At 44.9% G+C, this 18,486-nt stretch overlaps 1 protein-coding gene across 1 annotated transcript in view; it reads left to right on the plus strand.

Moving 5' to 3' along the window:
- The first annotated feature begins 666 nt into the window (after nucleotides 1-666).
- LOC126109618 (proliferation-associated protein 2G4) overlaps nucleotides 667-18,486 on the plus strand; it is a 59,706-nt gene continuing 41,886 nt past the window's right edge. Inside the window, exons 1-5 of the mRNA XM_049914661.1 lie at nucleotides 667-717; nucleotides 976-1,075; nucleotides 1,601-1,729; nucleotides 1,831-1,936; nucleotides 2,449-2,611. Of these exons, the coding sequence (XP_049770618.1) occupies nucleotides 682-717; nucleotides 976-1,075; nucleotides 1,601-1,729; nucleotides 1,831-1,936; nucleotides 2,449-2,611 (534 nt within the window). The 5' untranslated portion in view covers nucleotides 667-681. The remainder of the gene's footprint in view (nucleotides 718-975; nucleotides 1,076-1,600; nucleotides 1,730-1,830; nucleotides 1,937-2,448; nucleotides 2,612-18,486) is intronic.

Below are 18,486 nucleotides of genomic sequence, written 5' to 3' on the forward strand. Positions count from 1 at the left end.
ATGTCTTAAAAATTGTTTATAAAGGATACGTTTTAATCAAATTTTCTCATGAATAGATACGTTATAAGGGAGTATGGTTTCTCTATTTGCATCACAACTTTACATCATCTATACACAATGGACTGCAATGTCACAGAGCAAAGAGATAGTCCCTATCTCTCTTTCACAGATAATAAATTTAAATTATACAGCAGTAAATATAATAAAATATTTTCAAAATAAGTAGTTTTTTGTGCCTTAACGTAATACACTACAATGAGGCTTGCATCTCAATCTGCGCTGTGTCGGTAAAATTAATAGATAACTTATTGTAAGTGAAAAGGAGAGGGATACAGTTTTCATAGGCCATCACGACCGGTAAACAGCTGATGAGGTTACAGTTGATCGGACAATTTTTTTTTTTTATGGAAGTTACTTTGAGGTCAAATGATTCATTACATATCTTAATAAGTTTCTTGTATGTTCGTTATGTTCTCACTGCAAAACCAACCTGAAGTGTGATTTCTGTTTAAACGACTGTATTACCTCCATGCATTTGTGTGTACGGATCGCCAGTATTTTGTCTTGGTTTCTGGTAATTGACTAACTTACTCTCGAGAAAGAGAGCAAAGTGTGACTTCATACCAAATTTTTTGAGGCTTCCCTACAGAAGACAACAGTGTAGCTCTGTCTGAAACGAAAATGCGTCCCAAACAGCTTTCAGATGCTCCTTTTATTGTAAGTAACCTCTTATAAACAAAACTTAAAATTATTGTAGCCGTATGCATCAACAGATTATTTTGTACCTAAACTTACGAGCCAAGCTTGCAGTGTTAACGCTGGTGTTTACGTGCTAGTTGAACACTGATAAAATTAATTTCGTTGCAGCCATCGTGGCAGATAGATGTAAACAAACTTATATCTCTAATTTGGATTGTCTTTGTGTTTCGTTTCATTTACATCGACTTCCCGCTTCTGCGTCACGTGACCTTATAGTACGAAGAAGACATGGCCGACAAAGAAGATGTCGCGGAAAAGACTATCGCGGAGGATTTGGTTGTCACCAAATATAAAATGGCTGGTGACATCGTTAACAGTGAGTACATTTGTGTGAACGATGGAAAATTGCCTCACTGTGAATTTGGAATGTTTATAGTGTCCTTTGTGGGTATAGTCTGAAGAAGAAAACGTCGGCCCATATGGGATGCTTGCGTTTGGCTGCTTGCTGCCATGTGGGCAGAGCTTATTTAATAGCTAGTGTGAGTTTAACGAGGATGATCCTTGTCCGGTTTGGTCTTTCTTCTCTTTCACTGTGATGGCTTTACGTACATTCGTCGATATGTGGATGTTTTGTTACATAAACAGCACATGTAACGCTTGGTCACCCATTACATTCGTACAGAATTCAGCTCAGTTAAATGTCTTGTGCAGTCGGTAGTGGCTAGACAATGAAGCTTCAATTAATTGTAAAAGATTTTCAACTAGACACAAGACATTTACTTAGAAGTCGCATGTACTGGGTAACTTAGAGTGCGTTTTTGTTTTAGAAGCAATTTCTGACACCATTGATTTCTCTGCTCGCAATATTTGTGTGATTAGCATGTATTTCGATCTCTTGTAGGGGTCCTGAGGCAGGTTATCGATAGATGTGTTGCTGGTGCGTCTGTCAGAGAAATATGCGAGTTTGGGGACACGCTTATTTTGGATGAAACAAGCAAAGTTTTCAAAAAAGAAAAGGAACTTAAAAAAGGTATTGTTTAGTTTATGGTATTGTCTAAACACGGTTTGCTTGATCTGCAGTATAAGATGGAATCTCAGTTTAATAGTATAAATTATACTTTCTTTTTCCAGGAATAGCATTCCCCACAAGTGTGTCTGTGAATAACTGTATTTGCCATTTTTCCCCCTCTCACGGTGAACCTGATGTTGAACTGAAGAATGATGACATGGTTAAAGTGTGAGTTACTTGATTATTCTTAATATATTTAAATGCTTCTATATTTCCACATTTTTAAAGTAGTGTATCTCTGTGAAGGATTCAGTCACCATGGTGTCTGTTAACTGCAGTTTGTATATGAAAGTTCAAGTAGGCTAATACTGTTGCAAGTCTTAATGTTGACGCTAATTGTAGGAAAAATGTAACAATGAGGCAAGTGTATTTGAATCTTCTGTTTTGGAGAGGAGAAAATAGCATTTAAATGTCACTCTGAGTAAATTAGATACAGGTGGTTTTATAGAATTCATCTGATATTCGTACCTATAGTAAAAATATAATTAAAATTTAGTTCAGAACTTTAAATATTTTGTTTTTTCCCGTGTGTGTGTGTGTGTGTGTGTGTGTGTGTGTGTGTGTGTGTGTGTGTGGGTGTGTGGGTGTGTGGGGGGGGGGGGTTTAAATGACATGAAAAGTATTTTCATGTAAGTTCGATTCTTATTTTTATGCACTGATTTTGTAATTTTATCTAATAGTGATCTGGGTGCCCATGTTGACGGCTTTATTGCCGTTGTTGCCCACACGGTAGTAGTTGGTGCGAATCGCAATAACAAGGTGAAAGGTCGCAAAGCAGATGTAGTATTGGCAGCTCATTATGCATCACAGGCAGCTCTGAGGCTTTTGAAACCAGGAAATGAGGTAATTTTTAAAAATCTATGTGTGCGCCTTGTTTAACTTTACTCTTATAAAGCATACCTTGTCAGCCAAAGTTATATAAGCCTGAAAGTTATTTTCAGAGATACTAGACATGTTGATCTTGGATAAAGAGAAATGTTTGATACTGGCCCTTGGCTTTGACCAGTGATGTACAAAATTTGTGTGAAGCTTATTGAGGAACATGGCAGCTACACCTTTATATCAGTGGTGACTTTTTTCTAACAGGTTAAGCAATCACAATCATGTTTTTTGCTTTCACGTTCAGTAACTTTGCCAACCCTCAACCAGACTGTTGTGTGCTAACCTAACCTAGACCTTGGGCAAAGCTACAGATCAGTCTGTCATCCCAACTATGCTTTTTACTTTCACTTCGTTTGGATTTGGTGTCGTAGCAGCCATTGATGTCACTGGTCAAAACAGACGACTATCATCAAATACTTCTCAGTCTCTCAAGTGTATTGTTGTGTATTTTCCCTGTTGCTGAACGTAAGTGATGATTTCTGAAGATTTCTGGAACACGAGAGACGTAAAATCTTAATGTTACTGTTATTTGTGTGTTTTTAAGAAGCTATACTGGGAAATACGGAAGAGTCAGATTCTACTTGTCTACTTTGACCCATGGTGTCACAAATAAGGCGGAAACAACTATCCACTACCACTCCAATATGTGGCCTCTGATGTCATTACGTAAACATGACAACAAACATGAAAATACATCGAAACCCCCCACCCCCCAACACTCATTGGAATCGAACACTTCCGTTGACCTATATAGGTCAACAACAGATCCTGATACCAGAACACCCACAGCCACAAATACACTTTGGAATCGAACACTTCCCTTCACCTACATACGTCAACAGCAGCTCCCGATACCAGAACACCCACAATGACGACCACACCTTTGACTTGAACAGTTCCCTTCACCTACATACATCAACAGTGGCTCCTGAAACCAAAACACCCACAACTACAGCCACACCTTGGAATCAAACAGTTCCCTTCACCACATAGGCAACAGCGGCACAGTACAAAAACCCCCACAGATACGACCACACATTGGAATCGAAAACTTCCCTTCAACTACATACCTACAAACCGATACACAATACCAAATCACCAATACCACAAACCACACAATTCAGAATCACCCTACCAGCCCCTGCAACACACAACAAATACACTAAAAAAAGGAAAATAAAAACTTGGTGCTGCAACCTAGGTCAGCCACCACAATTGCACAAAGGTGCGTGCGCCACACACACACACACACACACACACACACACACACACACACACACACACACAGAGAGAGAGAGAGAGAGAGAGAGAGAGAGAGAGAGAGAGAGAGAGAGAGGGGGGGGGGGGGGGCGGGGCAACCCCCCGCCCCAACACATTCACCCATTACCCCAGAATAAAATACCCATAAACAAAAATAAATGAATCTGAATCACACACTACAAATCAACAAAAACTGCAACAAAATAGATGCCCCACAACTATATCATATACCAACACTCCCCCCCCCCCTTTTCCCTCACAAACACTACTGACATCTAAACACCCCCCCCCCCCCCCCCAAGCCACAGCCACCCCTCCACACAAACCACCCTAACCACCCACCTTCGTCCTGTATATCTTACTGGTAACCCTTAAAAAAATGTCCTCAGGGGCACTCTTCCGCCAACAGAACTCATCTAAATGCGACTGAAGGTTAGGAGAGTGCCTCTTCCCCCTCCCAGGAACCGACTTAACGGCCCCCCACGACCCCTCTATGGTATTTGTACAAGCCCCTGTCTCAATTTTTAAACTGTAAACTATGGTTCACTACTAAATGATTGTACCCCCTCTCATACAACCCCTTATAAGAAGAAAAAGCATCAGAAACTACAGTAGAACCTGGTTCTATAAACTCCTCAATTAACCCTACTAATTCCCTCTTAGTTCGCCCCTCCAAAACCCTAAAAACACATACCAAACACCTAACCCCCCCCCCCCCCCCCCCCTCCCCAATACAACTGCCCCGCACACCCAGACAGCAACTACAGACTTTCCTCTCCCGTACTTGCTTTTCCCTAACTGTGACTCACCCATCTCCACCACAACCCCAGGCCCACCCAACTTACCCCTGTACTTAATAAACTCCAAACACACTTCACGACGAAACGAAAACCAGTCAAGCACACTCCTCTCGCTCGCACCAGTCTGGTGCGCACAAAAACTGAGAGGATTTATAACAAAAGTAGTACGTCAATAACACAATCTCGCGCATGACCAACATAGATTTCTCAAACCATGACGTATGGAGCGCCATAGGCTATTCCTACGGCACCGCCACATAAAACCATACCTGGTCCGAGATGCTGGAACTTTTGCCAATTTCATGTCATGACTACAAACCACACTCTTCATGACCTCCACCGACAAGCCAAACAGCTGCAGAAACTTAATCGGCTCCATCGGACTTGCCCCCATCTCAGAATGCAAATGCACACTTAATTTTGTCAGTCGTATCCCTACCTAACAACAACAGCAGCAACAAATTAATTTACTCAAATTAACACACGACCTACAGCGAACAGCACAACAACTTTCACACAACACTAAATCAGTTAACTCACTGAAAAAATTCTTCTCCATATACATCCAAAACCAGAACCACCCAGAACAAACAGTAACACCAAACTGAACTCAATACTTCACACAACATGAAACCCCTAAACACACCACCAGAGGGCACCACGAATAGCAACACGACGACACCTACAAACACGCCACACTTACACACCAGGCTCCATGATGTCACACGCAACAGCAGCCTGACATCACGGGTCAACGCTGACGGGTGGGATCGGACGCTTCCGTCGACCCACTATACTGCAGTCATACTTCCACTCAGAGAAGAAAATGGTGTTCATTGAGAGCCGATTGCCGCTTTTGGGTGTTACTGACTTTCTACAGCACTGGGTTGCTAACCAGACAGTAGCCAACTGTCAGAAATAGCCAAAAGATTTTTCTCACACTAGTACTTGCCAAAAATTGTTACTTTGTCTAGTCGTTTTGCATTTGTTGAGTGGGTGTCATTCAATTTGTATCTTGAATAGCTTCCTTTAGCAAAAATAATTCTGGCTTTTTAAAATTTGTCGTTGTATTCCATTTTCTTGTTCTGAGGGAAGTTCTTACATTATGTTTATTTTTTGTATGGCCACAGTTACGATTTGCAGTATTTGAGGTATTCAAGGGATGAACAGTAAAACTTTATAGGAGACAGTTCGCAAGTGTAAGTACAGAATGCAGTCTGACGATGAGATCTGCGCCACTTTGGAACACCGGGGTGTTAATTTCTTCCGGTGCATTTACAGGGGACCTAAAGACAATACGGTTGCCTTCATCTTGTTCTTTAAGGGTGATTCATTACCTGAAAAGGTCAAGATGATGGTTTGCCGCTGTGACATTAAACCATACATTCCTCCCCCTCCCTCCCACCCCCTGTGGTGCTTTTAAGTGCTGGAAATTCGGGCAAGTCTTCCTGCTGAGATTCCAGCACCAAATGTTGAGACTGCGGACATCCACTGCATCCAAATACTCCGTGTGCGCCTCCTCCCACTTGTATCAACTGTGGAGACCACCATGCCCCCTGCTCGCCAGACTGTCCAGTAATCCAAAAGGAGCAGAAAATCATGGAGTGCAAGACCCTGGACTGGTTGACTTACTAATAGGCTAAACGTAAATTTGAACAATTACACATCATTCGATTGACGTTCACGTATGCTGGAGCTACTTCAACATCGCTGTCACAAGTGTCGGTAATTCCATACACTGTGCCACAAACTGGGCCCTCCGGGCCACTACAATATGTCTGTCACTTTGGTGGTAGGGGACAAATCTTCTTCTGTTGCTCCCAAAGCACCTACTTCTGGAGCAATACCACCCCCACCCCCCCAAACGCAGGGGACATCGATCTCCCCCCCCCCCCCCCCACCCCCCCACCCCTGCTGGAGAAGCCTCCTCCCGCTCCTCTCGTGCGGAAGGGGTCTCTTGGGAATCTCTCTTCCAAGGTATCCACTAATGCCACAGTGGACACTCGCCAGAGGCTAAAGCAGCACAAGCTGCTGGCCAAAGAGCTTCACAATCTTCCTCCATGCCTGAAGCTACTTCGGAGACGTCCTCTCAGCAAACCCCTGAAGATCGAGAGGGCAAGCAAATCAAGAAGAGGACTGCTAAGAAACAGCATCTGGTGGTCCCAACACCACCACTCCCAACCAGTTCTCCATCTGAGGATGAGGTGGATATTTTAGCGTCCCCTGAGGACATGGATCTCTGTTGCCTCATCTGCAGTGGATACAAATACTCAACCGGTGGCAGCAGGTGATGCTGAGGCATAGCTTACCTCCTTGGGCAGCACATGCCTTCCCCGATTCCAGAAAGCGTCGTCGTCCAGAGAAACTGGTGGTTTTTTCTACCACCTGGCTGAGTTAACGTCAACTTTCAAGCGTTACACCTGTTTTTTGCGTTGTCCTTCGTGCCTATCAGGGGTACTACAAAAACCGTTCTGCCTGTGACAGACAATCAGGTGGAGATTGTATCTTCGTCCTTAACTCTGTTTGTAGTGAACCTGTGCCCCTTCAAACACCTTTAGAAGCTGTGGCTGTCAGGTTGAGGACACTACAGGAAATTACTGTCAATAACTTCTACCTCCCTCCAGATGGTGATGCACTGCCTCATTTATTGGCTGCACTCATTTCGCAACTCCCCCACCTTTTCTCCTTCTGGGTGATTCTAATGCCCATAATTCTTTGTGGGGTTGCACCAAGGTTACTGGCCACGGGAAAGATGTTGAGGACTTACTAACTCAACTTGATCTTTGCCTCCTAAATACAGGTGCCCCCATGCATTTTAGTGTAGCACATGGCACCTGTTCAGCCATTGATCTCTCGGTTTGCAGTCCTGGCTTTCTCCCATCTATCTACTGGAGAGCACATGACGACTTGTGTAGTAGTGACCACATTCCACTCTTCGTGTCCCTACCCCAGCATCCCTCATCTCGATGCTTGCGCAGGTGGGCTTTTCCCAAGGCTAACTGGGACTCTTTCTTATCCGCTACCTATATTAAGGATCCACTGCATGCCACCATCGATGAAGCGATCCATGTCGTCACTAACACCATTGTTGCTGCAGCTGAATCGACAGTCCCTTGTTCCTGAGGTTGTCCCTGACAGAAGTCGGTGCCTTGGCAGTCGCCAGAAATTGTTGTGGCCATTGGAGACCGTAGGTGGGCCCTGCAGCGTCATAAGTGCCAACCCCCCCCCCCCCCTGGAGAACCTCATTGCCTTCAAACAGCTCCATGCCCAAGTTCGCCTTCTCAACAAACGAAGGAAGCAGGAGTGTTGGGAAAACTATGCCTCCACCATTGGAACACGAATCTCCCCCTCCCAGGTTTGGACCAAGCTCTGCTGACTTTACAGCTATCTGGACTCTGCAGGTGTACCTGGAATTTCCACAAATGGAGCTGTATCTGCCGATCCAGAGGTAATTGCAGAGCATCTTGCTGAGCATTATGCTCGCATCTCTCTGTCTGAGAATTACCACCCCATCTTTCATCTCCTCAAACAGAGGGTGGAACAACAGCAGCTGTCTTTTGCTCCATGCCACCCTGAGCTGTAATGTTCCCTTTAGTGAGTGGGAATTTCTCTGTGCCCTTGCTGACCGTCGTCATATCCCCTGTCCCAGACAGCATCCATTCTCAAATGCTGAAACATCTGACAGCGGATTCCCAACACCAACCACGTATGGAGATATGGCTAATTCCCACCACAATGGTGGGAAACTATCATCATTCCAGTGCTAAAGCCTTGGAAGAACCCACTAGATGTTGATAGCTGTTGTCTCATCAGCCTCACCAATGTCCTGTGCAAGCTGCTGATGAGCTGGCGGTTGTGTTGGCTCCTTGAGACTCGGGGCCTTCTGCCTCCGCCCCAGGGTGGTTTTCGCCAAGGACGCTTCACCATCAACAAGTTGGTTTACCTGGAGTCTGCCATTCAGTAGGCCTTTTCCTGGCGACAACACGTTATTGCCATCTTTTTTGACCTCACGAAGGCCTACGATACCACTTGGCAACACCACATCGTTGCTACTCTGCATGAGTGGGGTCTCCGGGTCCCCCTCCAGATTTTTTTTTTTATACAGAACTATTTGTCATGCCACAGTTTCAGAGTTTGCTCAGTGTTTCCCACAGTGCACTCCATATACAAGAGAAAGAGATCTCGCAAGGATCTGTCGTGAGTGTCCCACTCTTTTTAATTGCTGTCAATGCTCTCGCGTTAGCAGCAGGATTGTCAGTATCTCCCCGCCTATACGCTGACATTTTTTGTATTTCCTTCTGCTCCTCTTCTGTTGTTGCAGGGAGTTATACAGAAGATGCAGTAATGGGCCCTCACTCACAGCTTTCAGTTTTCTGCTGCCAAAACTTGTCATGCACTTCTGTCATCATCATACTGTCCACCCCCGTGCAGAATTTTACCTCGATGATCAACTACTAGATGTAGTGGAGACTTGCTGCTTTTTGGGACTGGTCTTTGACACCCGGTTAACTTGGTTTCCCCATCTTCGTCAGCTTAAGAACAAGCACTAACGGCACCTAAATCTTATTTGATGCCTGAGCCACACCGAGAGGGATGCTGATTGTCCTACTCTGCTGCAGTTGTACCAAGCCCTCATACAGTCCCATATTGATTGTGGGAGGATGGTGTGTGGTTCAGCATCGCCCTTTGCCCTGGATGTGCTGGACCCTATCCGCCACTGTGGTGTTCGCCTCGTGATGGGAGCCTTCCGATCGAGCCCCGTGAACAGACTCCTTGTGGAAGCTGGCGTTCCTCCAACACGGCTCTGGTGGCAACTATTGCTCGCGAATTATACCGCCCTTATACTTAGTTCACCTCGCCATCCAAATTACCCTCTCATTTTTCCCCAACATGGCAAAAAATCTCCCGCAACGGTGACCCAGAACTGGAAATCCCTTCGCTGTCCGTGTCTGATCACTTCTTAATGAACTTTACGCTTTCCCCTTACTACCTTTCCTGTGGGCCCACTTCTGTACACCTCCATGGTCCATACCTCAGCTGTTGCTTCGGCTGGACCTGTTGCAAGGCTTGAAAGGCTCAGTTCCACCTGAGGCCCTCCACTGGCAATTTCTCTCTCTGCTCGGCGAGTTTGAGGGCTCAGAAATAATCTGCACGGATGGATCAATGGTCGACGGTGTTGTTTGCTACGCTCACGTTAGCCATACTGACAGCGCTCCTTGCCGGATGGCTGCAGGGTTTTCACTGTAGAGTTGGTTGCCATCTGCTGTGCTCTTGTTGATCATATCCGCTCATATTCGCCATCTGTAGTGATTCCTTAAGCAACCTAGAAGCTCTCGACCAGTGCTTCCCTAGACACCCTGTGGTACTGACAATCCAGGAGACTCTTTATGCCGTCTGCAACAGTGGACACTCAGTGACCTTCATTTGGACCCCAGGACACGTCGGGGTACGAGGCAATGAACTCACTGACCACCCGGCCAAACAGGCCACCAGTAAACCATCTCTGGAGATTGGCCCACCAGAGACTGATTTGCAATCGCTCTTCCGTTGCAAAGTTCTCGCAGTCTGGGATACTGAATGGCGCACCCCGAGTACACCAACTATGTGCTATTAAGGAGGCAATGAATGTGTGGCAGTCATCCATGCGAGCAGCTTGCAGGAAATCTGTTGTCCTTGGCAAGCTCCACATCTGCCATACGTCACTAACACATGGTTACCTCCTCCGTCATGAGGACCCACCTCGGTGTCGCTGTGAATCCCACATGACTGTCGTCCACATCTTGCTGGACTGTCCAGTTTTAGCTGTTGTACAGTGGACTTTTAACCTTCCCAGGACCCTACCTACAGTGTTGGGCAACAGTGCCTCAACGGCAGATTTAGTTTTATGTTTTATTCGTGAGGGGGCTTATTATCGTGCCATGTAAGGCTGGTCATCAGGCCTTCTCTCAAAGGCCTCCACCCTCCCTCCAGTTTAACTCTGTCACCATTTCTTTGCCTTTGTTTGTCTTGGTGTCCGTCTTTTTCCTGCGTGTATTCATCTCGCCTTGTCTTTTTGGGGTGGATATTTTACCGTGTTGCAGAGTGGCTGGTTCATACTCTTTTATTCTAGTGATCAGCCAGCCAAGAACGTGTCTATATGTTTTAATACCTTCCTCTACTTTTCCTTGTGGTGTACGTTTTTCCCATTATTTGTTCGTTCCTTTTGTTTTCTCTTTTAAGTGTGGTTCCCCATTCCTTTTCCCCTTTTACTTTCCCAAACGTACTTTGGGTGGTGGTCTACCTTGAGCCTTATTTGCATGAGGAAAAAGGGACTGATGACTCTGTAGTTTGGCCCCTTTATAAGCCAAACCAACCAACCTAAGTACAGAAACTGGCATATATGGCATGTCAGCTTCAGAAACGTGGAGCTGCTCACATTACTTTCCTCACTCAAAGCACGTCACAAAAATGTTGCTGTTTAGTTGAACAATGTTTTATGTCCCAAAAATCAGTTAATTCTAAACACAGGAAAATTATTAAGCATGCTGAAGAAATTAAATATAAATGGTTAAGTGACATAGTTAAACACAAACTGCCCAATGAAAAGCAAGGCCTTCTTTTCGCATACCTTGAAATGCAAAGTAAAGTCTCCTGATATTTTCATACAATAAACTGCAGGCATGCAATTTAAGCCGTAAGTTATGCTCGCACTTATCTAAAAAGGAACTAGGCCCTCAAAGTTTTCTGCCTGAACAAGTAAGTTTTATAATGCTTTTGTCCAGTATGCTCTGGGGAACACGTACTCTGAAAAATTATTCAGAAAAGATAATTCTTCCCAAATGGTGCAATGCATATCTCGTCCCACAACATTTTCTCTGTGTTCTGTGTGAAACCTTCAGTACTCCAGTTATTGCTTACGTGTGGAGTGATGTTTTTTTTACTAATTTATAACAAGTAGCCTTTCGTCCATTGTTTCACAGTATGTAGGATGATTTGGTTGGCCCTCACTCAGATCAATGACACTCTCACTTTTACATCATTTTCTGTTTACTAGTCTTATTTCTGTAATTAGTTTTCCTCCTAGCTGATACGAACTGTTAGTTGCCCCCAGAGCACACACTTAACAGTAGAAGGAAGGCCTATCTCCGTATATGTGTGAAGCAGAAATCTGAAATGAATCTCACGATATCTTTGGATAACCTGTGGGGATGCACATGATACAGAAGTCAGATGTTCTTTCTGACGTCATATTGGAGCTACTAGTGTCTTTGCAATGCAGACTGTTACCATCCCAAGAACTTCCCTTCTTTGAACACGTCATAGGACAACAAAATCAAGTGAACTGCAAAAACTTACTACCTTTGTTCATGGTTTGCACGCAGACTTACAGGTCATTGACATCTAGTGAGTTGATGTTCTTGTCGATAATATCAACAGTATATTTGAAGAAATCTCTTCCTTCAGTATATTACGAAGTGATATTGTCTTAATTAAAGCAGTGAGTCCTACATACCCTTTACTGTAAAGCCCTATAAGGGCCTGAACATAGTACAGTATTTAAAGTTTCTCCAGGACTGACTGCCATAGACTGATGAGGGATTACATGAAAACATGGAAAAGCGATGGGTCTACTGCGTATTTGACACCAAAGTGTTCATCCTAGTTGTTATGGGTTTTGCTTCCTAATAGAATTGTGGTCTACCATTGTGATGTGAAACCGTATTTCCCACCTGTGATTGCGGTGCCTAAATGGTAACTACTCTACTACTATACTCTAGACAGGTCATCAGCAGTACTTTGAGTACCTAATCCTTGCCTACCCTCTACGTCAACCTCTTACAGGAGCGCAAGTAAATTAGCTCATGGGGGACAGGCCATCACCTCGTGATTCCTGCAAAACCTTCTTGAGTCTTCACTCCCACATATAGCCAGAGAAGCAGCAGCATTCTCTGATATCTTTTGGTAACAGGACTCTCCACAGGAATGCACGGACCAGTGGTCTGCCACCATCCATGGATGAAGGAGCTCCAGGACTGCACATTCCTTCAGTTCCTACCCACACAGTGGATAAGCCTCAGAAAATACCAACCCTCTAAAGTAGGTAATGAGAAAAAACAGGAATCTTGGGAAAAGGCTATTCGGGAGACGATTGAGATGTGTCCCACACTGTCAGACACGGAACCTATGTTTGTATATGTACTTCCACTCCCACTGGACCCTCGAGGGTGCCCACAACTCTTTTGTGAGTATGTGCTTAGCAAACATGAGGCTCCAACGATTGCAGCACTACTTCCCTTTGTGTGCTGCAAGCCTATACTTCCCTTATCCCTTTCGCTCTCTGCCTTTCCATTAGATGGTCTTCCTTGTGCAAACCCCCACTTGGACCTGGTACATGATTTAAGACCTAGTACTCCATTTCACTTTCAGCACTATCTACACCTGCTCATTAATCGGTACAAGGTCCCCATTTATGGGTTTGACTTTACATCACTCTTCCAAATTTTTTGGAAGTGCAAATTGTGCAGAAAAGATTGCCCAATGTGGTGTATGTTCCACCTTTGTGCCTTTGTACACTTTCTTTCTAATAAGATTATATGTTCAAAACCCAACCCGGTACCTATTCTGGTATGTGGGGTGTCGTCAAGTACCTGCATGATGGTAGCTCACTGACCACGCAGGGATTGCACTGATGGTGCGTGAGCTGGAAACTCCCCATGTATGCCAAGTAGTATGTGCCCATCGTGACTGGGGCATGGGACTCCGAGCAGCAGATTTCTGGCCAGGTAGCCATTGCTGAGGCTGGGTGGCACCCATGGGGTTGAGCCCCCATTTGGGGTGGGTGGCACCATGGTGGATGACTTGCATATGAAGTGGATGGAGCTTTCTACTACTGGTGGTCACACGGTCCCAGCAGTCTCTTCAGAAGGTAAGGAATTATTCAAGGCAGATAGGTATGATGCCAAAATGTTTCCTTTCCTGGAAATCTGGAAATAACATGGGTGGTCCACCCGCCTGTACCTGGTTTGTACAAGGACTGGTGGAATTTTTTTACCAGAAAGCCATTATTCTTTGTGGAGGATATAGAGGACAAATTTGGGGAAGTTGTAACAATCTCCAAAATTATTTTTTATTAAAACAGTATTCCCTGCCCACCAGTGGCCTCGAAGCATTGGAAATACTGGTTCCCGCCAAAGCACCGAAATTATGTGCTGTCGGGCTTGGTTATTGCTTGGATGGGTCTGCCGAGTGCTCTTGGCAAGTGGAGTGCAGTGAGCCCTTGTGAGGCCAATTGGGGAGCTACTTGACTAAGAAGTAGCAACACTGGTCATGAAAACTGACAACACCTGGGAGAGCAGTGTGCTGACCTCATGCACATCTGAATCTGCACTTGGTGACACCTAAGGGCTGAGGAAGACATGGTGATCAGTTGGTATTGTAGGGCCTTCATAGCCTGTTTGAAAGTTTTCTTAATTCCCTGCCCAGTTATGGGTGGTGTTAGCTTGTGACAAGCTCGGTGATGTTCCGCTGACTATCACTCCTCATAATGCTGTAAATATGGTTTGGGCTGTTGTGTCCATCAGGGGCAGAGAACAATAGGGTTGCTACTGGTGTCATCATCTTGGCCTTTGAGGGCTATTCATTGCCTGAAAAGGTCAAGGTGGTGATACACCAATGTGGTGTGAAACTTTGTCCCTCTCCCCCTGTGTGGTGCTTTAAGTGTGTGAAATTCAGACATATGTCTTCAAGTTGAGACGCCAGCCCAGACAGTAGAGATTGTGGATGACTGTTGCACACAAACGTTTCTCGTGTCCCTCACAATTCTGTGGCAGTGGTGGAGAGCACCATTCTCCCTGCCCATCAGAGTGCAATGTCTTTCAGAGGGAGTGGAAAAAATACAGAGTATAAGATTCAGGACAGACTAATGTAGCAAGAGGCCAAGAGAAAGTGTATTCCCTAAACGGATGACGGCAATGTATGCTACAGCTACAACGATGTTGCAGTCTCTGACAACAGTATTCTCGCCCATTATTCCTATTATAGACGGCCCTCCCTCTGATGTTCAGGTGCTCCCTCTGCTTTCTTCCCCACACCCATTGCAGGAGCAATGGCTTGCCACCCACCAGGAACATTGATCCCCATCCCCCAGCTGGAGTGGCATCACCCTTCTCTCATTTCTCAGGCCAGTCCCTCTGGACACAAGCCTCCAAGGTTTCTGATGTCTGCAATTGGGTACCAGCCAGTGGCTGAAGGAGCCATAGGCTGCTTGATCGTAGGGCTTCACGATCTTCATCAGTCCCTGAAACTAATTCAGAAAAGTCCTCCAGTCATCTAAACCGCATAGGAGAAGAAATATAAAGAGAATTCTTCCAAGGAGGAGCTTCTGGTGGCCCCCATACTATCGGATTCCACATGTCCCTCTTCTGTTACCAAGGTGGAGATGCTGGTGGCCCTGGAGGCCCCAGATCAAATGACAGAAAAGTGTGTTAGAAACTGTGTGTTGATACCACAGTGGCTCAACTGGTGGTGGTAGCAGTAGCAGCAGATGACCCATCTTGCATTCGCAGTACACAGACAGCATGATTCTCCTATGGAATTGTAGCTGTTTTTTTCCTCAACATCTTGCTGAACCACATTATCTCTTAAGTACGTCCCCACTTTTGCATTGCCCTTCAAGAAACTTGGCCTCCAGCACTGTGGACCCCTGTCCTTCATGGCTACTGGGGTACTTCAAGAATCATGCTGACTGTGATAGGGTGTTTGGTAAAGTTTGCACGTACATACTGCACTCTATGTAGACAAGCAAACTTGTGTTTCTTGATATAACTTTGGATACTGTGGCTGTTCAGATAATAGCATCTCAGGATTTTACAATCTGCAATGTTGTATCTCCTTCCTAGTGGTGAAATGCCTCGGAAAGTATTGTGTACATTGGTTTCCCATATCCTCCACTTTTCCTAATTGTGGGTAACTCTTTGTTAGGTGGATCAGTGGTCACTAGTCATAGTAAAGACACACAAACTTACTGATGGATGTCAACCTTTGTCTTTTGAATACAGGTGCCCCCACACACTTCAGTGTGGCACATAGAACTTGCTCAGCCATTGATCTTTCCATTTGCAGCCCTGGTCTTCTACCATCCATTCACTGGAGCGTCTGTGATGACGCGTATGGTAGTGACAACTTTACAATCTTCTTGTCACTCCTGTGACTGCCCACCCGGATTGGCTCTCGACAATGCTTACTTAGGGTGCTTTAACTTCCACTAAATGGAGATATCGACGCAGCTGATCAGAATAAAACAGGTGCCATTTTGTTGGGCAACTGACATAGCGATCCCTTATTCTCCAGTATCTTCCTGTTGGAAGATAGTGCCTTGGCGGGCCCCGGAAATAGACAAAGCCATCAGATATCACAGATGGCTCTTCAAGGCAGTAAGCAGAATCTGTTGACAGAGCACCACATTTTCTTTAAACGTTCTGTGCCCCAGTCCATCACCTAATAAAATGACTGAATGAAGAATGCTGGGAATGGTACACGTCAACCATCAGACCACGTACCCTTCCTTCGCAGTTTTGGGCAAAGATCAGGCTCCTGTATTGATACCAGTCCCCTGCAGGTGTATCTGTTTACTGGAATAGTGATGCCTTCGCTGACTCTGATGCTGTCGCCGAACATGTTGCTCTTCATTATGCTCAAGCTCATGTGCCTGGGAACTATCAACCTGCCTTTTGTGTCCTCAAACAGTGGGTAGAGCAAATGAACTTATTCTTCAATACGCACCACTTAGAGCCATACAGTGGTCCATTTGGTATGTGGGAATTCTTCAGTGCCCTAGCTCTTTGCCCTGATACAGCCCCAAGGCCAGACCACATCCACAACCAAATGCTCCAACACCTATCTGTGGATTGTCAGTGTCATCCCCTTACCATCTTTAACCGTATCTGGAGCAAGAGAAGTTCCCATCTCAGTAGCAAGAAAGCATCGTTGTTCTAGTACTGAAACTGGGTAAGCACCTCCTAGAAATGGACAGCTGTCACCCAGTTTGTTTCACCAATGTTCTCTGCAAATTGCTCGAATGCATGGTGAGCTGGTGGCTGTGTTGGCTCCATGAGTCTCTCTCTTCTGGCTCCCTCTCAGAGTGATTTTTGGCAAGGCCGTTCCACTCCTGATAATGTGGTTTGCCTGGGGGGGGGGGGAAGGAAACATACCTGGGTGAAGCCATGAGTTTTACAACACGATAAAAGCATTCGACAAAACTTGTTACGTGATCTTATAGTAGAGGACGTCAAGTCATACATCAGTTACTTAAGAATGTATGAGCATTCATTTCTGTTTGTGCTCAGTGAAGTGTATCCTCATATCACAAAGCACAATACTCACTTAAGAACTGCTATATCTGCAGAAGACATGGTCACTGTAACACTCTGATTCCTTGCTACAGGAGAGGGTTATGTTAGGTCAGGTCTCGTCTCCAATCTTCTTAATTTATTTTTGTATTCAGGGTGCCTCACATTGTAAAGTGCCTCATCAGCTTCATACATCTCTATTAATTTTGTAGTGTTGGTACACACTAATTGTATTTACCGGCAATGTTTTAAAAACACTACAGATGACAGAACGCTGCAGCGATAATAGCGCTCAATGTGGTAACATGTCACATTGCAGTGAACAGCAGACAAGCAACTTCTTTGATCAAATCTACAGTGAGGCCCTAGATTAGATCAAATATGTGACGACATTTGACAGTTCCCTATTACACCATCAAATTTCTTTGACAAAGAAATTTGATAGTGTAATACTGGCCTAATGCCAGGATGTGCTCCCCATGTTGTACTCCCCTCCCCTCCCCTCCTCTCCCCTCTCCCTCTGGTTAATACCCAGACCATGAATTAAGACCTAAAGTTTGTCACCCTTGTGACCTTTCAGCATCTCACCCTCTCCATTCTTCAGCAACATCAGGCTGCTGCTGTCATTAACACTGGCAGCTCTAAAACTGTGGATGGATGGGATATGCTTTTACATCTCCTACCGGTTAGGAACTACTTTTGGAGCTGATAGCCATTAAAAGTCTTACGTTTTACTAACGAGATCTCGCTCAACTGTGTTTTAGTTTGTGTAGGTTCAATGAGCGGTCTCCAGACTATTAATCAATATTACTGATGTCATCCTGCAATACCTGCTATTCACAAACTTGTCTGAGCTAAGTCAAACTAACTACTCAGTTGTCTTATCTTTGGGCAATAAACTGGCCAACCGTTAGTTACAGAAATGAATAATCCTTCAGTGTTTGCTTTTGACGATCTCAGGTGCTGATTTACAGTTGGAAAATAAGCCCTTACCTCACTTGGAAATGGAACATCATCTGATGATGAACTCTGATAAATTTCTTTTGAGGAGGCTACTCCTGCACTTCTTGTGTTCCTCCTGAAAGAAATCCACCATTGCGTGTCGCCTCTGCATAGGTCATACCAGATTAAACCATGGTTTCGTCTTATTTAATCAGCCACCTCCTCATTGTTATCGTGGAGGTTTACTCAGCAACTAACATCCTGGTGGACTGCTCCCTCCTTGTGGTTTTCTGCACCAGCACAGTCTTAGAGCTTATTTCTGTATACTGTTGAAGGATGACATATGGACAGTTGATCAGGTTCTTAGCTTCTTTTGAGGTTTTACTCTCAGATCTAAATTTTGAAACCTCTTGTGTATGTGACATTGGTCGGGAAATCTACTACTGCATGCTGCTGTGAATGGGAGTGGGAATCGTGAACCTACCTTCTCTGCCAGTTGCTCTGGTCA

Source organism: Schistocerca cancellata, chromosome 12 (assembly GCF_023864275.1).
Source record: "Schistocerca cancellata isolate TAMUIC-IGC-003103 chromosome 12, iqSchCanc2.1, whole genome shotgun sequence".
Lineage (NCBI taxonomy): Eukaryota > Metazoa > Arthropoda > Insecta > Orthoptera > Acrididae > Schistocerca > Schistocerca cancellata.